Genomic DNA, 24,524 nt, shown 5'->3' with positions numbered 1-24,524 from the left:
CCCAATGTCAGTGGAAGAAACTAGGGCTCCTAGTTTCTGGAATCAAATAATTGATTCCAGGCCCAGGGCAGAGCAAGTACAAAGTAAGCTGGGGACATTTATGCCAAGATGGAAATACTCAGAGACTAATGGAGTGCTATCAAAAAGACACAGCAGGAAGCAGCCTGCAAGGGCTATCACGGGCCAAATTTTGTACAATTTGAATATCAGAATTAACAACTGAAATTGACTAACACTTTGAATAACTAAAAATCCGAGTCTACAGAGATTCATAATAAAAGAGAATAAGAGAGAGAGAAGGAAAGCTCTTCTCAAAGAAGAAAGTCAGCTAATAAAGATTAAATAATAGAATTAGAAAATTACTATTTTGTAATACCCAATAATATAGTTATAGATTCCAGCAGGATTATCAATGGATGCTAAAACCATTATATTAGGTAATCACCCTGCAGGTTACTTACTAATTGCAAAGGGAAAAATGCACCTTTATAATTGAGAGATGTGGCAATTAGCAAGATTAGCATCACTGAGAGTAAGAAAATCTACAATCCTAATGTGATGCAATATGATGCAACGTGATGTACACAAACATCACCTACGAATCTTTGCCAAAAATGTTTAACCTGAATCTAATCAAGCCTCTAGACCTAACTTGTAGTTTATAGGAACTACATAGAAAGGGACAAAGGAACAAGTTAAATAACCTTGAGAAAACAATAAGACAAATTTAGAATGTGGAATTTTCTATAACACAATAGACCTGAATGCTTCAACAAATCAATGACATAAAGAAAAAGGATAGTGAGTATTCCAGATTAAAAGTGACATAATAATCAAAAGCAATACATAGGTCTTGATCAGTTTATGTCTTTTAAAAAAGCAGCTATGAAATACATTCTTAGGACAGCTGGGGAAATTTGAATATGAACTGAATATTAGCTAATACGAAATTCTTGTAAATTTTGTTGGATGTGATAAAGATATCGTGACTATTCTTAGGATATGTATGCTTAAGTATTAAAGGATGAAATATCATGATGCCAGTGGTTCAGGAAAAAAAAAAAAGCATGAAAATATATAGAGAGATAAAGCAAATACGGCAAATGGTGACATTTGTTGAATCTGAGAATTATGTTTCACTCTTTCAACTTTTCTCCGTATTCGAAAAACTTCATAATGAGGTTTTCAAAGAACAGTCTCATGACAGAGACCTTCTGCTATCTATAGTTTAATTTTTACCTTGGTAAACTATAAAACAGAGCCAAAGGAAATTTCCTCCAAACAAGAATATGACAGCCCACATCACCTATTCTATAACTTCATTTAAAAACAAAACAAAGCAAAAAACCTCTGCCCCAGAAAATACTATAAGCTGAAGGAATATTCATAAAGGGAGCCAGAGCACATGGTTTAAACAAAAATCTGAGGGTCCAAGGTATTTTACACTATTTATAGCACTTCCCAGATAAAATAGGAATTGGCCTTAACTGTATATACGTTATAATTCCCTAGGAAAAGATGTGGTGACTTCTATTGAGAAGAGAGAAAACCAGACTGGGTCAGATGGACTGATAATAGTAGAGGATAGAACTATAAATAGTTAGGAATAATTTTAGGGAAAAAAATTCAGGGAACACAGAATGAGGCAACATAGAGTCTGAGGATTAGGAGGTAACAGTCCACCCAAGGAAGCCTGAGAATAAGACGACAATATAGCACAAGAAGAACAAATCTGGGGTAAAGTAGGACCTCAGAACAAGCACAGAGCACACAGAACAATCAACCATTTTTCATTCAGGGAACAGCTCAGGGAAGAATCTACTCAGCCAGAGTGGTGAAAGCGGACACCCACAAGGACAATGGTTCTGACTCAAATCCAAAGAGAAAAGTCCTAAGACCAAAATAAATCTAAAAAAAAAAAGACATTCTTCGTCTCCTTTAGAGATCAACAGAGGCCCAAAGAGTGCTCATACTAGCCTGGAAACAAAGGTAAATAGCAAGTAAGAACCAAAACCCCAAGGATGAGGAGCTAAAAGAGGGATCTATAGAAGAGAAAGGAAGAGTAAAAACAGGGAATGTTTGAAAGAATCTAATAATTAGAACTTGTACCAAGCCAAATTACATCTAGGAGACTGTACCCATGTTTTATCTCTAAGGTTTGTACAATCTGTATTCTCAAGATCCTCCACAGTGATATATTATCTGACATAGTAAAAGGGACTTTGGTGGTATGATTCAATTAAAGACCTTGCAAAGGGGAGAGTATCCTAGGTTACCCAGGCAGGTCCACCATAATCACATGGGTCCTTAGAAGCAGAGAATCTTTCCTAGCTGTGGTTAGAAGGAAACATGACTAAGGAAGAAGGATCAGAGAGATACAACATTGCTAGCCTTGAAGATGGAGGAAGGGGCCTATGAGCCAAGCAATGTGGGCAACCTCTAGAAGTTGGAAAAGGCAAGTAAACAGATTTTTGCCTAGTATATCCAGAAAGGAACGCATCCCTGCCAACACCTTAATTTTAGCCCAGTGAGACTCATGTCAGACTTCTGGCCTACAGAACTGTAAGATAACAAATCTGTGTTGTTTTAAGCCACTTTAAAAAAATCCTTCACAGTGAAGTACAACTTCATTGTATACTTGAATTGTGTACACTGAACAATGGGCAAGAGAGAATGGGCTCCTCAGGTAAACAGATCAGAAGGTGGAAAAGCTAGAAACTGAGATGCAATGAGATCTCTGAGATCCCACCTCTCTTTCAATTTTTGAGTGATGGGCTATAAAAACTTAACCCCATATCAATGGTAACAAAAGAGCTCAACAGAAGGAGAGTTCTGTTAGGAATTGCACCTAGAAATTCCCCATTTTGATTCACAGCTACTGTCAGTTAACTGCCTTACTCTCCATACTCACAACTCCTCTCAACTTATTCCCATAAATCCATGCCTGGGAACTAGTTCTTCCCCTAAATGGGAAGTATATAAAGAACTGGTTTGAAAGATCTTTGCTCATTATTAAAAACCACTCTTTCTCCCGTTGTCCTATGTCTACTGCTCTAATTCACTTGCCTAGATCGTGATTTCTTTTTTTTTTTTTTTTTTTTTTTTATTATTATTTTATTTTATTTTTTTGGGGGGTACACCAGGTTCAATCAACTGTTTTTATACACATATCCCCATATTCCCTCCCTTCCTTGACGCCCCCCCCTCGAGTCCCCCCCACCCTCCCTGCCCCATTCCTCTAAGGCATCTTCCATCCTCGAGTTGGACTCCCTTTGTTATACAACAACTTCCCACTGACTATTTTACAGTTGGTAGTATATATATGTCTGTACTACTCTCCCGCTTCTTCTCAGTTTCCCCTTCACCCCCCGCCCCCTCCCATACCTCGAGTTCTCCAGTCCATTCTCTGTATCTGCTTCCCTGTTCTTGTCACTGAGTTCATCAGTACCATTTTTAGATTCCGTATATGTGAGTTAGCATACAATATTTGTCCTTCTCTTTCTGACTTACTTCACTCTGTATGACAGATTGTAGTTCTATCCACCTCATTACATATAGCTCCATCTCATCCCTTTTTAGAGCTGAGTAATATTCCATTGTATATATATGCCACATCTTCTGTATCCATTCATTTGTTGATGGGCATTTCGGTTGCTTCCATGTCCTGGCTATTGTAAAGAGTGCTGCAATAAACATTATGGTACAAGTTTCTTTTGGGATTATGGTTTTCTTTGGGTATATGCCCAGGAGTGGGATTACTGGATCATATGGTAGTTCTATTTGTAGTTTTTTAAGGAACCTCCAAATTGTTTTCCATAGTGGCTGTACCAACTTACAGTCCCACCAACAGTGCAGGAGAGTTCCCTTTTCTCCACACCCTCTCCAACATTTGTGGTTTCCAGACTTTGTGATGATGGCCATTCTGATTGGTGTGAGGTGATACCTCATTGTGGCTTTGACTTGCATTTCTCTGATGATTAGTGATGTTGAGCATCTTTTCATGTGTTTGTTGGCCATCTGGATGTCTTCTTTGGAGAAATGTCTATTTAGGTCTTCTGCCCATTTGTGGATTGGGTTATTTGCTTTTTTGGTATGAAGCTGCATGAGCTGCTTGTATATTTTGGAGGTTAATCCTTTGTCCGTTGTTTCATAGGCAATTATTTTTTCCCATTCTGAGGGTTGCCTTTTAGTCTTGTTTATGGTTTCTTTTGCTGTGCAAAAGCTTTTAAGTTTCATGAGGTCCCATTCGTTTATTCTTGATTTTATTTCCATGATTCTAGGAGGTGGGTCAAAAAGGATGTTGCTTTGATGTATGTCAAAGAGTGTTCTGCCTATGTTTTCCTCTAGGAGTTTGATAGTGTCTGGCCTTATATGTAGGTCTTTAATCCATTTGGAGTTTATTTTTGTGTATGGTGTTAGGAAGTGTTCTAATTTCATTCTTTTACATGTTGCTGTCCAATTTTCCCAGCACCACTTATTGAAGAGGCTGTCTTTTTTCCATTGTATACTCGTGCCTCCTTTGTCAAAGATAAGGTGCCCATATGTGTTTGGGCTTACTTCTGAGTTCTCTATTCTGTTCCATTGATCTTCCTTTCTATTTTTGTGCCAGTACCATACTGTCTTGATCACTATGGCCTTGTAGTATAGTTTGAAGTCAGGAAGCCTGATTCCACCAACTCCATTTTTCCTTCTCAAGATTGCTTTGGCTATTCGGGGTCTTTTGCGTTTCCATACAAATCGTAAGATTTCTTGCTCTAGTTCTGTGAAAAATGCCATTGGTAATCTGATCGGGATTGCGTTAAATCTGTAAATTGCTTTGGGTAGTACAGTCATTTTCACGATGTTGATTCTTCCAATCCAGGAACATGGTATATCCCTCCATCTGTTTATGTCATCTTTGATTTCTTTCATCAATGTCTTAAAGTTTTCTGCATACAGATCTTTTGCCTCCTTAGGCAGGTTTATTCCTAGGTATTTTATTCTTTTGGTTGCAATGGTGAATGGGAGAGTTTCCTTAATTTCTCTTTCTGCTCTTCCGTTGTTAGTGTATAGGAATGCAAGAGATTTCTGTGCATTAATTTTGTATCCTGCTACTTTACTAAACTCATCAATGAGTGCTAGCAGTTTTCTGGTAGAGTCTTTAGGGTTTTCTATATATAGTATCATGTCATCTGCAAAGAGTGATAATTTTACTTCTTCTTTTCCAATTTGGATTCCTTTAATTTCTTTTTCTTCTCTGATTGCTGTGGCTAACACTTCCAAAACTATGTTGAATAACAGTGGTGAGAGTGGACACCCTTGTCTTGTTCCTGTTCTTAGAAGGAATTCTTCCAGTTTTTCTCCATTGAGAACAATGTTGGCTTTTGGTTTGTCATATATGGCTTTTATGATGTTGAGGTAATTTCCTTCTATGCCCATTTTCTGGAGAGCTTTTATCATAAATGGATGTTGAACTTTGTCAAAAGCTTTTTCTGCATCTATTGAAATGATCATATGGTTTTTATCCTTCAATTTGTTGATATGATGTATCACGTTGATTGATTTGCGTATATTGAAGAATCCTTGCATCCCAGGGATAAACCCCACTTGATCGTGGTGTATGATTTTTTTAATGTGCTGTTGCAGTCTGTTAGCTAGTATTTTGTTGAGGATTTTTGCATCTATATTCATCAGTGATATTGGTCTGTAGTTTTCTTTTTTTGTGACATCTTTGCCTGGTTTTGGTATCAGGGTGATGGTAGCCTCATAGAATGAGTTTGGGAGTGCTCCGCCTTCTGCAATATTTTGGAAGAGTTTGAGAAGGATAGGTGTTAACTCTTCTCGAAATGTTTGATAGAATTCGCCTGTGAATCCATCTGGTCCTGGGCTTTTGTGTGTTGGGAGATTTTTAATCACTGCCTCAATTTCTGTACTTGTGATTGGTCTGTTCATGGTTTCTATTTCTTCCTGGTTCAGTCTTGGAAGATTGTATTTTTCTAAGAATGTATCCATTTCTTCCAGGTTATCCAATTGATTGGCATATAGTTGCTTGTAGTAGTCTCTCATGATGTTTTGTATTTCTGAGGTGTCCGTTGTGACTTCTCCTTTTTCATTTCTAATTCTGTTGATTTGCATCTTCTCCCTTTTTTTCTTGATGAGTCTGGCTAATGGTTTATCAATTTTGTTAATCTTCTCAAAGAACCAGCTTTCAGTTTTATTTATTTTTCTTATGGTTTCTTTCCTTTCTTTTTCATTTATTTCTGCTCTGATCTTTATGATTTCTTTCCTTCTGCTCACTTTGGGGTTTCTTTGTTCTTCTTTCTCTAGTTGTTTGAGGTGTAAGGTTAGGTTGTTTATTCGATCATTTTCTTGTTTCTTAAGGTAGGACTGTATTGCTATAAACTTCCCTCTTAGAACTGCTTTTGCTGCGTCCCATAGGTTTTGGGTTGTTGTGTTTTCGTTGTCATTTGTTTCTAGATACTTTTTGATTTCCTCTTTGATTTCTGTAGTGATTCCTTGGTTGTTTAATAGTGAATTGTTTAGCCTCCATGTGTTTGTATTTTTTGCAGTTTTTTTCCTGTAATTGATATCTAGTCTCATGGCGTTGTGGTCTGAGAAGATGCTTGATATGATTTCAATTTTCTTGAATTTGCTGAGGTTTGATTTGTGACCCAGGATGTGATCTATCCTGGAAAATGTTCCGTGTGCACTTGAGAAGAAAGTGTAGTCTGTCGTTTTTGGATGGAATGTCCTATAAATATCAATTAAGTCGAGATGGTCTAATGTGTCATTTAAAGCTTGTGTGTCTTTATTTATTTTCTGTTTGGATGATCTGTCCATTGATGTAAGTGGGGTGTTCAAGTCTCCCACTATAATTGTGTTACTGTCGATGTCCCCTTTTATAGCTGTTAGCATTTGCCTTATGTATTGAGGTGCTCCTATATTGGGGGCATAGATATTTACCATTGTGATATGTTCTTCTTGGATGGATCCCTTGATTATTATGTAGTGCCCTTCCTTGTCTCTTTTAATAGTCTTTACTTTCAAGTCTAATTTGTCTGATATGAGTATTGCTACTCCAGCTTTCTTTTGACTTCCATTGGCATGGAATATCTTTTTCCATCCCTTCACTTTCAGTCTATATGTATCCCTTGGTCTGAAGTGGGTTTCTTGTAGGCAGCATATAGAAGGGTCTTGTTTTTGTATCCATTCAGCCAGTCTGTGTCTTTTGGTTGGAGCATTTAATCCATTTACATTTAAAGTGATTATTGACATGTGTGTTCCAATTACCATTTTCTGAATTGTTTTGGCTTTGTATTTGTAGGTGTTTTCCTTTTCTTGTGTTTCCTACTTAGAGAAGTTCCTTTAGCACTTGTTGTAAGGCTGGTTTGGTGGTGCTGAATTCTCTTAACTTTTGCTTGTCTGGAAAGCTTTTGATTTCTCCCTCAAATCTGAATGAGATTCTTGCTGGGTAAAGTATTCTTGGCTGTAGGTTTCTCTCTTTCAGGACTTTCAGTATATCCTGCCATTCCCTTCTGGCCTGCAGAGTTTCTGTAGAAAGGTCAGCTGTTATCCTGATGGGTTTTCCCTTATATGTTGTTTGTTGCTTTTCTCTTGCTGCTTTTAATATTTTTTCTTTGTGTTGAATTGTCGTTAGTTTGATTAATATGTGTCTTGGTGTATTTCTCCTTGGGTTTATTCTGTATGGGACTCTCTGTGCTTCTTGGACTTGGTTCATTATTTCCTTTCCCATGTTGGGGAAGTTTTCCACTAGAACCTCTTCAAATATTTTCACAGACCCTTTCTTGTTTTCTTCTTCTTCTGGGATGCCTATAATTCGAATGTTGGTACGTTTAAGGTTATCACTGAGGTCTCTGAGGCTGTCTTCTAGTCTTTTTATTTTTTTATCTTTTTCCTGCTCTGTGGCGTTTATTTCTTCCACTCTATCTTCCAACTCACTTATTCGTTCTTCTGCCTCAGTCATTCTGCTGGTTAGAGCATCTAGAGTATTTTTAATTTCAGTTATTTTGTTATCCATTGCTGTTTGTTTTTCTGAGTTCTTATGAACTGTTTCTTGTACTTTCTCTAATTTGTTATCGAGATTTTGTATCATTTTTACTATCATTACTCTAAATTCTTTTTCAGGCATTTTTCCTATTTCCTCCTCATTTATTTGGTCTTGTGGGTTTTTTTCCTGCTCCTTTGCCTGCATGGTGTTTCTTTGTTTCCTCATGGTTGTCCAAGCTTTTGGGGTTGCTTGTCCTGGTGATAGAGGTGTTTATAGAAGACTGTCCAAGCCTCAGACTAATGTCCAAGTATTGGATTAGACGAATATTCAGTCGGCTATGTCAGGTTCTCCGCAGCGCTTTCCGGTGTCCGAGGCCGTCTGCTGGTGTTCAGCTGGTTCTCTGTGGGAATGACTGTGCCCTTCCGTGCATTCCCAATGCATCTGTGGAGAGGGATGCACTCCACGTCTCTCTACTTCGCCGCCATCTTTTTCTCCCCCTAGATCGTGATTTCTAATTGACCATAATCTTTGACTTTGGGCACCTAAGCCCCTGATACAGCCCTGACCTTTTGTTTCCAGAACTACTAAGCCAAAGATTCTGATCTGTCATTTCTAAAACTCTGGACTTTGGATCACCTACCACCCTGTAGTGGGAAAATCCTAAGGTAGCCTCCATGTTCACATTCTGCATAATTCCCTCTTCCTGAGTGTGAATGGACTTGTGATTTGTTTCTAACCAATAGAATATTGGTGACTGAATGTTGCTCCTGTGATGATCAGGTTACATTATATGGCTAAAGTGATGGGATGGCACAACTGTGATTAAATTATGATATATATATTTATAATACATTATACTTAATACATATTATATATAAAATACATCTTCATCCCCATCTTGTTAGCACACACTAGAGAGACTCTCCTATTGGCCTTGCAGAATTAAGCTACTTTAAAGTAAGAAGAGAGACAAATTGAAGGAAAAACTGTTAAACAAAAAGGAAAGAAAACTAGCCAGAGCAGCAAGGCAAGAAAAAGAAAAAGAAATAAAATACAGCCAAGTTGGAAAGGAGTGACATTATCTCTGTTCATAGATGATACGATCTCATATATAGAAAACTCTAAAGATTTCATAGAAAAATTGTTAGAACTGATAAACAAATTCAGCAAAGCAGCAGGATAGAAGAATCAGCTGTATTTCTACACACTAACAAAGAACAATCCAAAGAGGAAATTAAGAAAACAATTCCATGTACAATAGCATCAAAAAGAATAAAATACTTAGGAATTAACCAAGGAGGAGAAAGATTTGTACAATGAAAACTACGAAACACTGCTGAAAAAAATTAAAGTCAACATAAATAAACGGAAAGACATCCCAGGTTCATGGATGTCAAATGTCAATACTGTTAAATGTCAATACAATACTATTAAAATGTCAATACTACCCAAAATAATCTACCACAATCCCTATCAAATCCCGACAGTTTTTATAGAAATAGAAAAATCCATCCTAAAATTCACATGGAGGGACTTCCCTGGTGGCACAGCGGTTAAGAATCCACCTGCCAATGCAGGGGACATGGGTCCGATGCCTGGTCCAAAAAGATCCCACATGCCATGGAGCAACTAAGCCCGTGCACCACAACTACTGAGCCTACGCTCTAGGGCCTGCGAGCCACAACTACTGAGCCTGTGTGCCACAACTACTGAAGCCTGCACCTAAAGCCCATGCTCCACAACAAGAGAAGCCACCACAATGAGAAGCCCACACACCACAATGAAGAGTAGCCCCCACTCACCACAACTAGAGAAAGGCCACGCACAACAATGAAGATCCAACGCAGCCAATAAATTAATTTTTTTAAAATAGGCAGGAATTCCCTGGTGGTCCAGGGACTTGGTGCTTTCACTGCCATGGCCCAGGTTCAGTCTCTGGTCAGGGAACTAAGATCCCACAAGCCGCACAGTACAACCACAGAAAAAAAAAGGGGGGGGGGGGGGCAAAGGACTTGACTAGACATTTTTTCAAAGGAGTTATGCAAATAATCAATAAACACATGAAAAGATGTTCAACATCACTAATCATTACAAAAATGCAAATCAAAAGTATAATGAGTTACCATCTGATACCTGTTAACACAGCTATAATCAAGAAAATCCCCAAAACAATAAGTGTTGGCGAGGATGCAAAGTAATAGGAACCCTTGTGCATTGTTGGCGAGAAACCACAACAACCCTTGTGGTTGTTGTGCATTGTTGGTTTCCATGGTACAGCAACCATGGAAAACAGTATGGCAGTTCTGTTAGAATTACCATATGATCCAGTAATTCCACTTCTGGGTATAGAGTAATACCTCAGGATCCAAGGCGCATTGGTTCCAGGATATCCCCGTGGATACCAAAATCCACAGATACTCAAGTCCCTTATATAAAATGGCGTAGTATTTGCATATAACCTACACACATCTTCCTGTATACTTTAAATCATCTGTAGATTACTTATAATACTTAATAAAATGTAAATGCTATGTAAATAGTTGTAAACACAATGTAAATGATATGTAAATAGTTGCTGGTGTGCAGAAAATATAAGTTTTGCTTTTTGGAACTTTCTAGAATTTTTTTTTCCAAATATTTTCAATCTGCTATTGGTTGAATCTGTGGATGGGGAACCCACAGATACAGAGAGCCAACTATACACCCAGAAGAATTAAAAAGAGTCTAGAAGAGATATTTGTATGCCCGTATTCAGAGATGCATTACTCACAAGAGCTAAGTGTGGAGGCAACCCAAGCGTCCTCAACAGATGAATGGATAAGCAAAATGTGGTATACACAATGAATGAAAAGTCAGCCTTAAAAAGGAAGGAAATTCTGACAAACGCTACAACATAGATGAACCCTGAAGACATTATGCTAAAGGAAATAAACCAATCACTAAAACATAAATACTGTATGATTGATTCCACTTTTATGACGTACTTAAAGTGGTCAAAATCATAGACAAAAAGTAAAATGGTGGTTGCCAGGGCCAAGGAGAAGGGGTGAATGGGGAGTTATTGTTTAATGGGTATAGCGTTTCACTTTTGCAAGATGAAGAGAGTTCTGGAGACAGATGTTGGTGATGGTTTGCATAACAATATGAAGGTAATTAATGCCACTGGCCTGCACACATATAGTAAATATTGCCATACGTATTTTACCACAATTTTTTTTTAATTGAAGAAAGACAAAAAAAGGAACCAGAACTGAGTGGTCTTAACAATTCTCAGCCTTTCCAGATGGCAAAAGACGCTAAAATTAAGAAATTCACCATCAGGAAAGTGCACTCTAAAGAAAAGGCCAAGGAAGCGACTGCAACTTTTTGCTAAAATCTTAGAAAGGTCAAAAGGTCAGAATATTCAGTTACACAAAGGGCCCTTTCAAAAGTAAAGGTGTGCCTCCTAGATCCTCTCAATCCAACCAGAGGGCCTCTAGGAAGCTTAAAGGTATTATCCCTCAGCCTTCTCAGCAGGAGTCCAAGGAAGGGAAGGGTTTATCTTCAAATTTATCTTCTGAGTGAATCCCACTAAAATCCGCAGAGACCCACAAAGTTATTGAGAAAATTATGTTGGCAAAAACTGCTAGTTTATACTAAAAAGGACAATGAACACAAGATGAAAGGAGGTTGTCAAAATTCTACTGGCAGGAAGCAGGTAGGATAAAACTACTCTGCTTCCAATATCTGCTGTCTTTCATGAAAAAAGAAGGATGACTCAGAGGGTAGAGCCAATTGCCCAGGGGGGCAGAGTTTCCAAGTACCTTCATATTCTTCCCCACCGTGGTTGTTCCCTCTGAGTTTTGCCACTGTCCAATCTGGTTTTCAGTCCCAGTCAGGGCCTTTCTTATTTAGTCATCTTTATAGCTCTCTCAGGATCCCACCTTGCTCCATCCTCATTGTCTTGTCACTACTGAAATCCCATTTGTTACCTACCTTAAAAAGTTTCTGAGAGTGTTTAATCATAAAAGCCATCCCATTGTTTAATTTTGTGATATTCTCTTGGAGGTCATTTGCAGTGACCTATTCAGAGCAAAAGAAACCAAAAAAGGGAGATGAACAGGTGGGAAGTAGAAGGCAGATACTCCCATTTACTTATCAATAAGCTAATTCTTTCAAACGAATGATAGTTTCCATCCCTAAGAAAGCTGACTCTAATACAATGTTTAATTCTGGAAAGGTTTTCTGGTTCAGCAGTTTTCCACTGGAGATGATATAATCTAGGAAGAACCATGTGTCCCTGAAGTGACCAGGAAATTCTTGAGAACCAATCTTCATTTCCTAATTCTGCCTGAGAATCAGACATGCATGCAGAATTGCTAAAGAAAACCTACCCTGGCATATACCCAAAGAAAACCATAATCCCAAAAGAAACTTGTACCATAATGTTTATTGCAGCACTATTTACAATAGCCAGGACATGGAAGCAACCGAAATGCCCATCAACAAATGAATGGATACAGAAGATGTGGCATATATATACAATGGAATATTACTCAGCTATAAAAAGGGATGAGATGGAGCTATGTGTAATGAGGTGGATAGAACTACAATCTGTCATACAGAGTGAAGTAAGTCAGAAAGAGAAGGACAAATATTGTATGCTAACTCACATATACGGAATCTAAAAATGGTACTGTTGAACTCAGTGACAAGAACAAGGATGCAGATACAGAGAATGGACTGGAGAACTCGAGGTATGGGAGGGGGCGGGGGGTGAAGGGGAAACTGAGACGAAGCGAGAGATTGGCACAGACATATATATATTACCAACTGTAAAATAGTCAGTGGGAAGTTGTTGTATAACAAAGGGAGTCCAACTCGAGGATGGAAGATGCCTTTGAGGACTGGGGCGGGGAGGGTGGGGGGGACTTGGGGAGGGGGGAGTCAAGGAAGGGAGGGAAGATGGGGATATGTGTATAAAAACGGATGATTGAACCTGTGTACCCCCCCAAAAAATAAATTAAAAAAAAAAAAAAAAAGAAAGAAAACCTACCCTGGGAAAGGGGGCAAGAAGAACAGAATCTCTACCAATCACCAAGGACATTGCTCTCTAGAGAAACTAGAGTTTCTCCAAAGACAAAAGAGAACTGTCACTACTCATTGATACCAGAAGTGACCTCTGTTTCTTAAAAACACAGTCAAATGGTCACTGATTCCCTTCTCTTTGTTTCCCCTGCCTCTTTTTAAGCACTTCAGCATCTCTACTATCCCAAAGCCCGCATCCTCAACATGTATCTTTGTTACTTAATGTTTGCTTGTACTAAGACCTCTTACATGTTTCTCTTTATGGTCGTGGATCACATGCTCCTTTTCAGTCTCAGTGAGCTGGTTCTAAAATTCTTTCACTATGAGGCTTTATCTCCTTAACATGGACAAATGTTCCTGTGTCTTTTTCTTCTCACACCCCTTTCCTGCCCCCTCCCCCATCAACTTTCCTCTGGGCAGAAGCTCTTCCTGGCCCAGAGCTTTATATTATTTTTTCACTAGTTACTTGTTAGGCAAAACGTTTCATACCACATCTCTCCTTTACCTTCCTGTTCTCATTTCCTATAATCCCCCAAATCTTTTATAAGTCACCATATCCTATCTATTTCTATTTTCTTCCCAACAACCTTGTCAGGTAAGTGGGAAGGGTGCTATTATGACCAGTTTACAGAGGAGGAGCCTAAGCATAGAAAGAGTAAAGGACACAGGTAACAGCTGGTTTGCAGCTTCCAACCCAGGTATCCTGACTCCCAATTTCATCATACAGTAAAACCTATTTTATGAATGGACAGGAATATGAAGCCATGTGCTTCCAGGCCAAGAATTACTTCAAAACACTTTAGATAATTTACTTCTCATGTAAGTCACTAAGAAGGTCTCAGTAATAAGAAGCATATTCAGATTTATCTAAGGAGAGTATATCTACAGGATATGGAAAAGTTATGACAAGGCAGGATTGCTCTCTGTGTCATCTTATCTAAAAGCTCAGTGACACTATCCTGTAAGATCATACGGCTCTATTTTAAATTTATACCATTGCCAGTCTTCAGAAATCAATTTCATTTCCCAAGAAGGCTTTCATGTTAAGGAATTTACACTGATCAGCCAAAATCAGTATTCTAGTTTATTTAGTAGCTATATTTTCCACTAAGATTTTCTGCTAACAAACTGTCATTCAGGTTTATCAGAGATTGATTTATAAGCAAGATTAACAGGAATTGGCCCCCTCAAGTTTGATAACTCTTAAATGAACTAATAAAGGAAGTTCCTAACTTTGTAAAGCTGAAGACTAGACCTTGGACCCTTGATAACCTCACCAAGGTACAGCCACAGGATGAGGCCCAGCCACAGGATGAGGCCCAGCCCAAGAAAACCAAGCAGTCTTTCCTCTTCCCCTCAACACTTACATTTTTTGGCCACAAGACATGGGGAGCAAACATAAGGGCAAGGTTATAGGCAGACATCTTATTCTTGTCTTGTTTCTTTGCTGTCTGGTACAGGAGATCAAGCAATAACTTCAGCAAGTTACGATTGGGTGGAGGGAGAATGAGGAAGAGCAACTGAAGAGCCTCAATTTGCCGCTCCTTATCTGGTACACTGGTCTTGTTTCCTTTATCATCAAACTGCATCAAATCTTGAAGACAAAATAGGTGATTGCAAAGAAGGGAGAAAATACAAGCAAGAAAAAAAAAAATGAATGCTCCTACTATTTATTATAATCAAAGAAAGAAAAAAAAAGAAGCATAAACAGAGATTATAGCAAAATAACAAAATAATGTCAATACAACTCAATAATAAAAAGACAAAAACTCAATCAAAAATGAGCAAAAGACTTAAATAAACATTCCTCCAAAGAAGATATACAAATGGCCAATAAGCGTTTGTATACTCAACATCATTAGCTATCAGGGAAATGTAAATCAAAACCACAATGAGATACTACTTCATAACCAGTAGTGTGGCTACAGTCAAAAAGACTGACAATAACAAGTGTTGGCAAGAATGCTGAGAAAATTACACTCTCCTACATTGCTGGTGGGAATGTAAAATGGAGTGACCACTTTGGAAAACAGTTTGGCAGTTCCTCAAAAGGTTAAACATAGAGTTACCATATGACTCAGCAATCCCATTCCTAGGTATGTACTCCAGAGAAATGAAAACACGTCCACACATATCTTTAATAATGCCACCCCCATCACATTTCCTCACCAAGATATTTTACTGCTAAAAAAAAATACAAGAATGAATTATGCCCCAATAACAGGATGATCCAGGCAGCTCCTTATGGAGTCAGAATCATTATTTCTGCCCTAACAGGCTACACAGGTTATCAATAAAAACAGTCCCCTGGATAATAAGAGTTTCAAAAGACACTGAAAACCATTTGGGTACAATTCATATAGACCTGAAAGTGATAACAGTGTGTTGTTGAAGCTGTTTAACTTCAATAATAATTCCAGGTTTAGGAAAGGCAGATAATATTTCTAGAAATTGTTCCCTGTTAATACGAAATTGAAAACAAAAATTCCTCCCAGTTATCAGCAAGGCATATGAAATGCTACACCTGTGAACTTCATTCAGTCCAGTGGGTAAGAGTCCATGCTCCCAATGCAGGGGGCCCAGGTTTGATCTCTGGTCAGGGAACTAGATCCCACATGCATGCCGCAACTATGAGTCCACATGCTGCAACTAAGACCCGGCGCAGCCATGAATGGATGAATGAATGAATGAATAAATAAATACTTTAAAATGCTACACCTGTGCCACACCTCAGTATGATATCAAAGAACAGTGAGTGAATCTGGGGTGGTGGAGGGGAAGTTTCAGATATCACACTAAATTAACTCAACAGGAAAGCAAACAGAATAAGCATGCTTCGTGTTAACCCTTATAAAAAGAACTTAATATTTCCCATATCTTTTTCAAAGCTCCAACAACTTTATTTCTCCCCCCAAATAACTGTAAAGTTATATAACATTCTAGCACTATTTTCTCATTTGTATCATCAAAACTGTTCCTGAAAGTGCTAAAAAAAATCTAATCTTCTTAGATTTTAGAAATTCAAAACTAGTTTTTTTAAGTAGTGAAAATTATTCAAAAGAAAAAAATCTTCTATTTATTTTCCTTAAAATTAGAAGCAAGAGGAAAAGACTCGAGGGCAGAAAGCTAAGTAAATATAGTATGGATGCTGATGCTGTGTGCACTTAGCGCCTACAGCAGCATAACAGCCGTGCAATTTAAGAATGAATTCCCTACCACACAGGCAGAAAGGAGAAACAGGAAACTGTTTATGAGCTGAAAATGGAACATTTTCCAAGATACATTAAATGAAAAAAGAAAACCACAGAACCATGTGTATAACAACCTACTATTACATAAAAAGAGAGAAAAGGAGTATATGTAAGTGTTTATAAGTGCCTAAAATACCTCTGTAAGGATACATGAGAAATCAATAGCATTGGTTCCCTCTGGGAAGAAAAACTGAGTTCTGGGAACAGGGGTGGGAAAGAGGGTTTTCACAGTGTATTCTTTGAAGCTTTTGAATTGTAATTCAGGTGAATGTATTGCTTATTTAGAAAACAAGTAAAATTATTTTTAAAAAGCAAATTTCCAAGAGTAGAGATGATCTCAATTGAGGCATATAATACTTAGCAAAAGCCTCAAACCAAGGCAAATATACCAAAACTGTGACCATTGATTTGGGTGATTGATTTGGGTGTGTCAATCAATCCAGTGAAAAGCGTACATTAATTAGGCAACTAAAATGTTCAAAGCACAATGCTAGGGCCCATTAGGAATACAAAATAAGTAAAACCCAGACTTTATCTTCAAAGAAGTTTATTCAACAACAAAAAAAAATTTGACTAAATCAAACATAACTAACCAATGCTTATGAGTATTCAGAGAGCCCAGAAATATCATGAAGTCTTAACCAATATTAGCAGAAGCATTGCCATGGGTTACAAACAACAGAATATTCCAGATGACTTTACTAAATTAAAAGAAAAGTATTCACATCTCCTTCTCACCTCCTGTACTCACCCGCAATTTTGAGGTGTGCATGGAAATGTTTATGTGTCAGCAAGGGCTCAGGTAACTCTCCTAGAAACATCTTCAGCAAGGTGGCAACATCATTTGAGTGAAACTCCCCTGATTCCAAGTCGATATCAGTTCCATTATTGAGAGCATCCCTTAAAACCTGCTGTCGGATACTATTCCCTGGTACTCTAAACAAACCCTCTACTCGCAAGTCTGTTCAGCATGGAAGAGAAACAGAGGACATGAAAAAGGAAATAAAAAGAGGAATTACGATTAAAATAAGTCATCTAAAAGACTACTTTATACTTGAAAGACCCTTTACAAAGACCTTGAAAGAGGTTTTTGCCTTTCTTCTCAGAGTAGTTTAGAACCTACTGGCCTCTGAGGAAACAATTCTGAACATCCCTGAGCACCCAGAGATCTCCCAGACTGAGAGATGGTCCACCCGGGAGTCACTGAATCTCCTTAGGCACATCTGGAAACTGAATTTAACCTTTTTTTTTTCTTTTAATTTTCTGTTGAAATATAGTTGATTTACAATGTTGTGTTAGTTTTAGGTGTACAGCAAAGTAAGATATACATACTCTTTTTTAGATTCTTTTCCATTATAGGTTATCACAAGATATTGAGCCTATGCTATACAATAGGTCCTTGCTGGTTATCTATTTTATAGATAGCAGTGTGTATATGTTAACCCCAAACTCCTAATTTATCTCTCCCCCCTCCCTGAATTTAACCTTAATGGTCAGAATGAGCTTGAAAAATAAGTTGGAAGAAAGCCAAATCTCCCTGAAGTCCCCTTCCTGGGGGTAATCCCAGACTTTGTTGGAGGGGCTGAGTTCATCTGTGGAGGTTTGCTCCTCCTGTAAACAGTTTCCCAGCCTAAAATGAATCTAGAGTCTCTATGCTGCCCTGAGAATTATAACTAAAGCTGTCAGATCACCTGTCAGTCTAAGAGATTCCCAGAAGCTCAGGGTCATCCCAACTAAACGATTCTTCCCTCCCACCCAGATCCTAAACTAATCCAAGTGGATAAAAAAGATGAGACATATTGTTTTGGTTTGATCTGTAAGAAGCGTGAGAGTTCCTCTTCTCAGCTTAGGTCCATGTTTCTTTGTATAGCCCCCTAATTCAGGGGTCTAAGTTCAAATGCCTACAAGGCCAGGTTGGCAACAGTAAATGAATGAACAGGAACCCTAATAAACTGAGGAGCACCTACCTATGCTCCAGCTGACTGTGTCCAAGTGGCAACAGGGCCCAAGGATGCTAGATCTTCCTATTACCCAAAGAAGTTGAAAACCTGGACTTTTTCCATTTTAAAAGACTGATAACTAATTTTATTTCTAATTTAATCCTTTGCCAAACAAACAAAATGTGAATATAGATGACTTAAGCCCTTAGGCTGTCAGTTTGCAACCTCTGCTCTAACTCCTAGCTCAATGCCCCACGTGAAATAAGGCATAGGGCTTCCTAGGTGGTGCAGTGGTGGAGAATCCGCCTCCCAATGCAGCGGACACAGGTTCGATCCCCGCTCCAAGAAGATCCCACATGCTGCGAAGCAACTAAGCCCATGCACCACAACTATTGAGCCTGCGCTTTAGAGCCCATGAGCCACAACTATTGAGCCCATGTGCTGCAACTACTGAAGCCCATGCGCCTAGAGCCCGAGCTCCACAACAGGAGAAGCCACGGCAATGAGGAGCCCACGCACCACAACGAAGAGTAGCCCCCACTCACGGCAACTAAAGAAAGCCCACGCATAGCAAAAAAGACCCAACACAGCCAATAAAATAAATAAATAAATAAATATTTTTTAAAAAGGCATAAATAAGTGTTAGTGTCGAATTTATCAAGACATCACATAAAGCCACACATTTCATATACACTCAGCTCTGCCAGGCACTTAGAGCAATGACATAATTAGTGTCACTACTAAAAAAGTGAAAAAGGAATTAAGTGAAGAATGTATTTTAATCAGAGAATTCTAGAGATGAAAAGTATCTTTGGTGATAAATTATGCTCCCTGGAGTAGATGTTATGATTCTTTAGGAGAAATGTATTTTCCCAGAAGAAATTTCTCTCTCAGTCAAGGAGAAATTGTGATTTCATACACACTATCTAATGTATATATATCTTTGAGAATATAAAACAAATCAATACATGAGATGAAATTTAAAAGGAAATATATTTAGAAACATACCACCTGAAATTATCATTGACTAGTGTCTTTGTTGATGGTTAACTGGCACCTGCTAACTCAAGGATGTTATCTCCCAATAGAAAGCTGACAATTCTTCATTAACAAAGAATGACAAAATTTCAAGTAGTCTTACTTTTGTGTAGATATTCAATCAGTTGGTATATCTGGGCAATGCCTTCCTCTGTCAGTGGGGATCCAAATATTACTCCTTTTTCTGAAAAAAACCATACAACAGAACTAGGCTATATTTTCCATGAATAGTACAAAATCAGTATACTTAAAATCAGCATACCCCTCAAGCATCCTAAGTTACACTCCAGCAAGTATTTTCACAGGGTTAGTAAACAAAAACTTAGAGCTGGAAGTGTACCAGAAAATGTAATCAGAACAACTCCCAATCAACTCTCTGCAAGTTTAATCTTAGATGGTAGGGTCCTTGAAGTCAAACACCATTTTCTTATTTAAGTAACAATACTTAGAATATTGAAATTTAATTTAAAAACAAACAAAAAATAGAACTTAGACCCATGATTGTCAGAGCATGACAGATTATCCACTAGAGTTGGTATGGGGTCTGATCTGTTATAATATTTAAACTTTTTTGCTGCCCTCAGGATTTCCTTATAGTTAACAAAACAAAATAGTATTTTTTTAATATCTTATCAAAAGCAGTGCTAATAATCATAGTTTATTATATATATATATATCACTAATAACTTATTTCTGAGGCTTTTTTGGGGTGATTCATAGGTATTTGCCTTATCAAAGTATTCCATGGAAGGAAATTATTTAAGAACTACTGCAATAAAAAAATGTTCAGACTTTCTTTACTGTACTCACCCAGCTGTGTAACTTTGTTTTTTTAGTATTATTTTAGTATAGTATTAATAGGGCATGAAAATCAAGGTGCCCCTGATAACTACCTAAACTAATTACACTATCTCTTAGGGACTGACACATATGCTTTAATTTATCTAGATCATTTTTATAATTTTTTTAATATTACTTAAGGTTTTACTACTCATGTAAATGAAAAAATGGCAAAAAATGCTTTACAATAATAGGAACTCCTCCATGAACATGCAAATGTTCAGAGTGAAGCCCAGGGAGCAGCTGAGACCTGCCCCCTTCGCAGACACATTTCCTACCCTTTCGCTTGAGAGACATTAGAGACCGGAAGAATCCTGATGCCGGGCCAGCCCCACCAGGCAACTTAAGGTCCACTTCTCCCATCAGCTGCGCCAACTCAGTTCCAGGTAAATCGATAAGCCTTGTGATATTGCTGACCACCAACTCAGTGAACACCTCAGGTTTCTCATGTCGGAGTTTCTCCACAAAAAAGTCAGGATTGAAGATAATGGGCTGACTTCGAAGGGAAGAGTCATTGCAGATAACAAAATTGCAGATGGCATCACTGAAAACAATGAAACAGAAGAATCTTGGGGGGGACCATTTTTAATATGTGTTTCTCATTCCCTCTCAACCATACAATTATTCATTCTTTCTGTGGGCTGATCTACATACTAGTCTTTTGAAAACCTAATCCTTAATCTGCTGACTACACAAAAGAAGACAATTTGGGCTTGTTGATGTTTAGGTTATACCCACCTAGATACTCAGAATTTTAGTTTAAAGAAAAGACACCAGTTAGGCTCTATGATATGACCTGAATTTGTCTCTTAATTTTAGGCATTCACTGCAAGAAGATATAGATCCCAACATGGATGGACCTAGAGACTGTCATACAGAGTGAAGTGAGTCAGAAAGAGAAAAACAAATATTGTATATTAACACATACATGCAGAATATAGAAAAAAGGTACAAATCAACCAGTTTGCAAGGCAAAAATAGAGACACAGATGTAGAGAACAAATATATGGACACCAAGTGGGGAAAGTGGGGAGGGTTGGGGGGGAATGAATTGGGAGATTGGGATACCAAATTGTACACTCTAAATATATGCAGTTTATTGTCTGTTAACTGTATCTCAATAAAAGTTCTTTAAAAAGAAAAAAGAAAGAAGATATAGATCCCTACAACCTCCCGAGTCTAAGAGTATATTAGAATTGGCAGTCACATAGACCACGTTTTCTTATTAAAACAATCAAACCCTAAACTACTACCATTAACTACTTGTAAAACATCAGACCTGTAGCTGTTCCCCCAACACAGCAATGGGTAATCATTAAATTAAAGTCTTCTTGGGAGTACAGCCAGCACTATATGGTATTACCCATCCAGAGATCAAATGCTGACAGTACCACAGTCAGGTTAGTAGCAAATGCCACAGAAACCACGTGACAGTGAGCATGAGACTACTGAAGAGCTAAAACTATATCTAAATAGTAGGGCAGACATTTTGAAGACATTTATTCTACCCTTAGGGTTCTTTGGTTCCTGGGTCCCTACACAGGCAGAGCTGTTCCTTTATAATCAGTCCCCTTCAATTGAGCCAGGGGCTTTGAATCTGTTTCTCATAACCAAAAAGGCTTCACTAGAATGGAAGGCACTTACAGGTACACAAAATAGATATTAATTCAGCCTTGCCTAGGTTCAGAAATAGGTTTTATTTTAAAATCCTTCATTCTGGATGGCTCTGGCCTGTCGTCTAAGTTCAAACTTTGCTCAGACAGGTTCTTCCTCTTTAAGGAACTTGAAAAGATTCTGTATTCTGCTCCTATTTTCACTCTTCTATCACTGAGTAACATTCAGCAGATATGTTCTGCTGGCCCCTGATCTTAGCTGGTTTTCTACTCCTACATCATTTGGGCTATACTTCTGGAAAAGCTCCTTTGACTCTCAGAAATATTTTCTTCCCTATTGTTTTCTAATGCCTAACTGCTATACTCCTTTTTACTTTTACCATGTTACCTATAAGAACTGTATTATTTCATCTCTGTAGCGGACACATCGCCACTTGTTTGTATTCATTATCAGTTACCTCTAATGGACTGTTCTAATTCTTATTACACAAACATCCATCTATTATACAACCAATGAGTAGATATAACGCAAGCCAGAAAGGCAAGTCATCACATCTGTCAGGCAAAGGTGAAATTCACCTGACTCTATCAAACACAGACATATATATACTACCAACTGTAAAATAGTCAGTGGGAAGTTGTTGTATAACAAAGGGAGTCCAACTCGAGGATGGAAGATGCCTTTGAGGACTGGGGCGGGGAGGGTGGGGGGGGCTTGGGGGGGCGTCAAGGAAGGGAGGGAAGATGGGGATATGTGTATAAAAACGGATGATTGAACCTGGTGTACCCCCCCAAAAAATAAATAAATAAATAAATTTAAAAAAAAAAACAAAAAAACATTCCCACAATAAAAACAATCACAACTTAAAATTTTCCACAACACCCTAAGTACCAAAGCAGTGTTCCAGGAAAAACGATACCTTGAAACATTAAATATAACTAATTTTAACACACTTTACCAACACTACATGGATCTTGTTTTTTTTGGCCACACTGCGTGGCATGTGGGATCTTAGTTTCCCTGCAGTGGAAGCGTGGAGTCTTAACCACTGGACCATCAGGGAAGTCCTACATGGATTATTTTTAATATGGCTTAATGAAAACAAGGCAAACTTCAAAGTTCATCTCTACTTCCTTGAAAAGTTATGACATAATTTCAATCAACAGCCCAAATCTTCAGTTAGTGGCTACTAAACTCTTTCTTTTCTCTAAAATGATAATATAAGAATTTACATGAAAATTAAAAATTATGAATGTGTGTTCTCAAGCCAGAGAGTCATTAAAGAAAGAAAACTAAAAATGCCATCTCCTCAATCTTTTTACACAGTAAGGTTATTTTTCCTGTATAAATTTAAAGATGCCAATGATTATAAAACAAGCCAAATAAAATCGAAAACAACTTCACCCTAAGCCATTGACAAAGCCCCCCTTTTTTTTAATGCCAGCTTATTTCAGTCAAGAAATAAGAGTCAATAGACAACAATTATTTATAATCACTGCCAATGAGAAATTACTACTCTACTGAGAGAGCCAGAAAATCATGAAATGGGTTAGCACCAAAGAGTCTTATAATTTATCAGATCTAAGCTTTTATGGATGTCACATCCCTTTTAATTCTGAAAAACAGAATTCAGATGAAATTAATTCTAACATAAATGTACATGAATAACATCCATTATATTCCTGAAGTAGAAACACATACATGCATATAACCTCCAGATCTTTAGTTTATTAATATCCAGAGTAAGACTCAGTTGAGATTCCAGAATCTCACAATTGACCTTCAGGCACTAAACTGGATCAAATACACAAGTGGAAAGGAGCCAGAAGTACAACAAAACCCTACTACATTGTTTCTCAACATAATCCTTTCTACCTTGCTGTCTGCTCCCTCCTAAATAGATAGAATAGGTAGGAGAATAAATAAGTTCAAGGCTGCCCTGCCTCTTCACAAGGAATACACGGAGAATATACCTTAGGAGTCCTAAAACACAAGTAACAAATAAGCAATCTCAGTTTCTTTTCTCCTTCCGCTTTTTCTCCCCTTCCTTCCCATAATCATTTACTTTTGTTTTGTCTCACTTTAATTTCTTTAACCTAGTTCTTTTTTTTTTCCCCCTCTTCTTCACTTTTTCTGAGTGGAGCATGTGGTAAGACAAGAAGTAAGGGAGAGAAATGGTTAAAAAAAAGAAGTAAAATGGAAGATAAGAGGTGGAAAAGACAGATTTAGTAAGTTATGCTTTTAAATTATCCCCATATCACAAAGTCTGCTAATCTCTTTCCACGGAATACATAGTACACAATATAAAGCTAAGAATATCAGGGAGCATGGTCAAGAACTTAAGAGAAGGACTAAAGAAAAAAAATATAATAATAATACTATTTTTAAGCAAAAACAACTTCCTCCTCTACAGTATCTAATTTTAAAACGAACTCTAAATTTGTTCAAGTTTAAGAAAAAAATAAATTTCTTACATAAGTGCTGAAAGCTTCTGATGAGGCATTGGTAAATCGAAGAGACAGGAGAAAAGCTTTCTCCTTGTTTGTTGTAACAAAGAAACGCTCCTTTCCCTGCCCCATGACAGCCTACACAAATTCCAGACATGTTACAGGACACAAGGGCACATTATGGGGCCTGAAAGGCAGTACTTATTAGGACTCTAAGCACTCATCTGCAAGAAGGAACAACACAGAAATTTAAAACTGGACCAGTTAATTGTATTTGCCAACAATACAATTTGAGAGACTACTAATGAAACTCAACAGTAGTCTCCCAACACACTGAAAG

At 37.8% G+C, this 24,524-nt stretch overlaps 1 protein-coding gene across 3 annotated transcripts in view; it reads right to left on the bottom strand.

The window, feature by feature from the left end:
* ARHGAP19 (Rho GTPase activating protein 19) overlaps positions 1–24,524 on the bottom strand; it is a 55,604-nt gene that overhangs the window by 14,838 nt on the left and 16,242 nt on the right. For 2 of the 3 annotated variants that reach the window (XM_057735497.1, XM_057735495.1), the window contains exons 2-6: positions 20,402–20,667; positions 19,387–19,467; positions 17,057–17,266; positions 14,422–14,648; positions 11,963–12,049 (exon numbers count right to left, since the gene is read on the bottom strand). In XM_057735497.1, coding sequence (XP_057591480.1) covers positions 11,963–12,049; positions 14,422–14,648; positions 17,057–17,266; positions 19,387–19,467; positions 20,402–20,667 — 871 coding nt within the window. Of the gene's footprint in view, positions 1–11,962; positions 12,050–14,421; positions 14,649–17,056; positions 17,267–19,386; positions 19,468–20,401; positions 20,668–24,211; positions 24,283–24,524 lie in introns of those variants that run through there. The other variant, XM_057735496.1, reaches the window with a different exon arrangement.

The sequence above is a fragment of the Hippopotamus amphibius genome, chromosome 5 (assembly GCF_030028045.1).
Source record: "Hippopotamus amphibius kiboko isolate mHipAmp2 chromosome 5, mHipAmp2.hap2, whole genome shotgun sequence".
Lineage (NCBI taxonomy): Eukaryota > Metazoa > Chordata > Mammalia > Artiodactyla > Hippopotamidae > Hippopotamus > Hippopotamus amphibius.
This window is presented reverse-complemented; position numbering and strand designations above follow the sequence as displayed.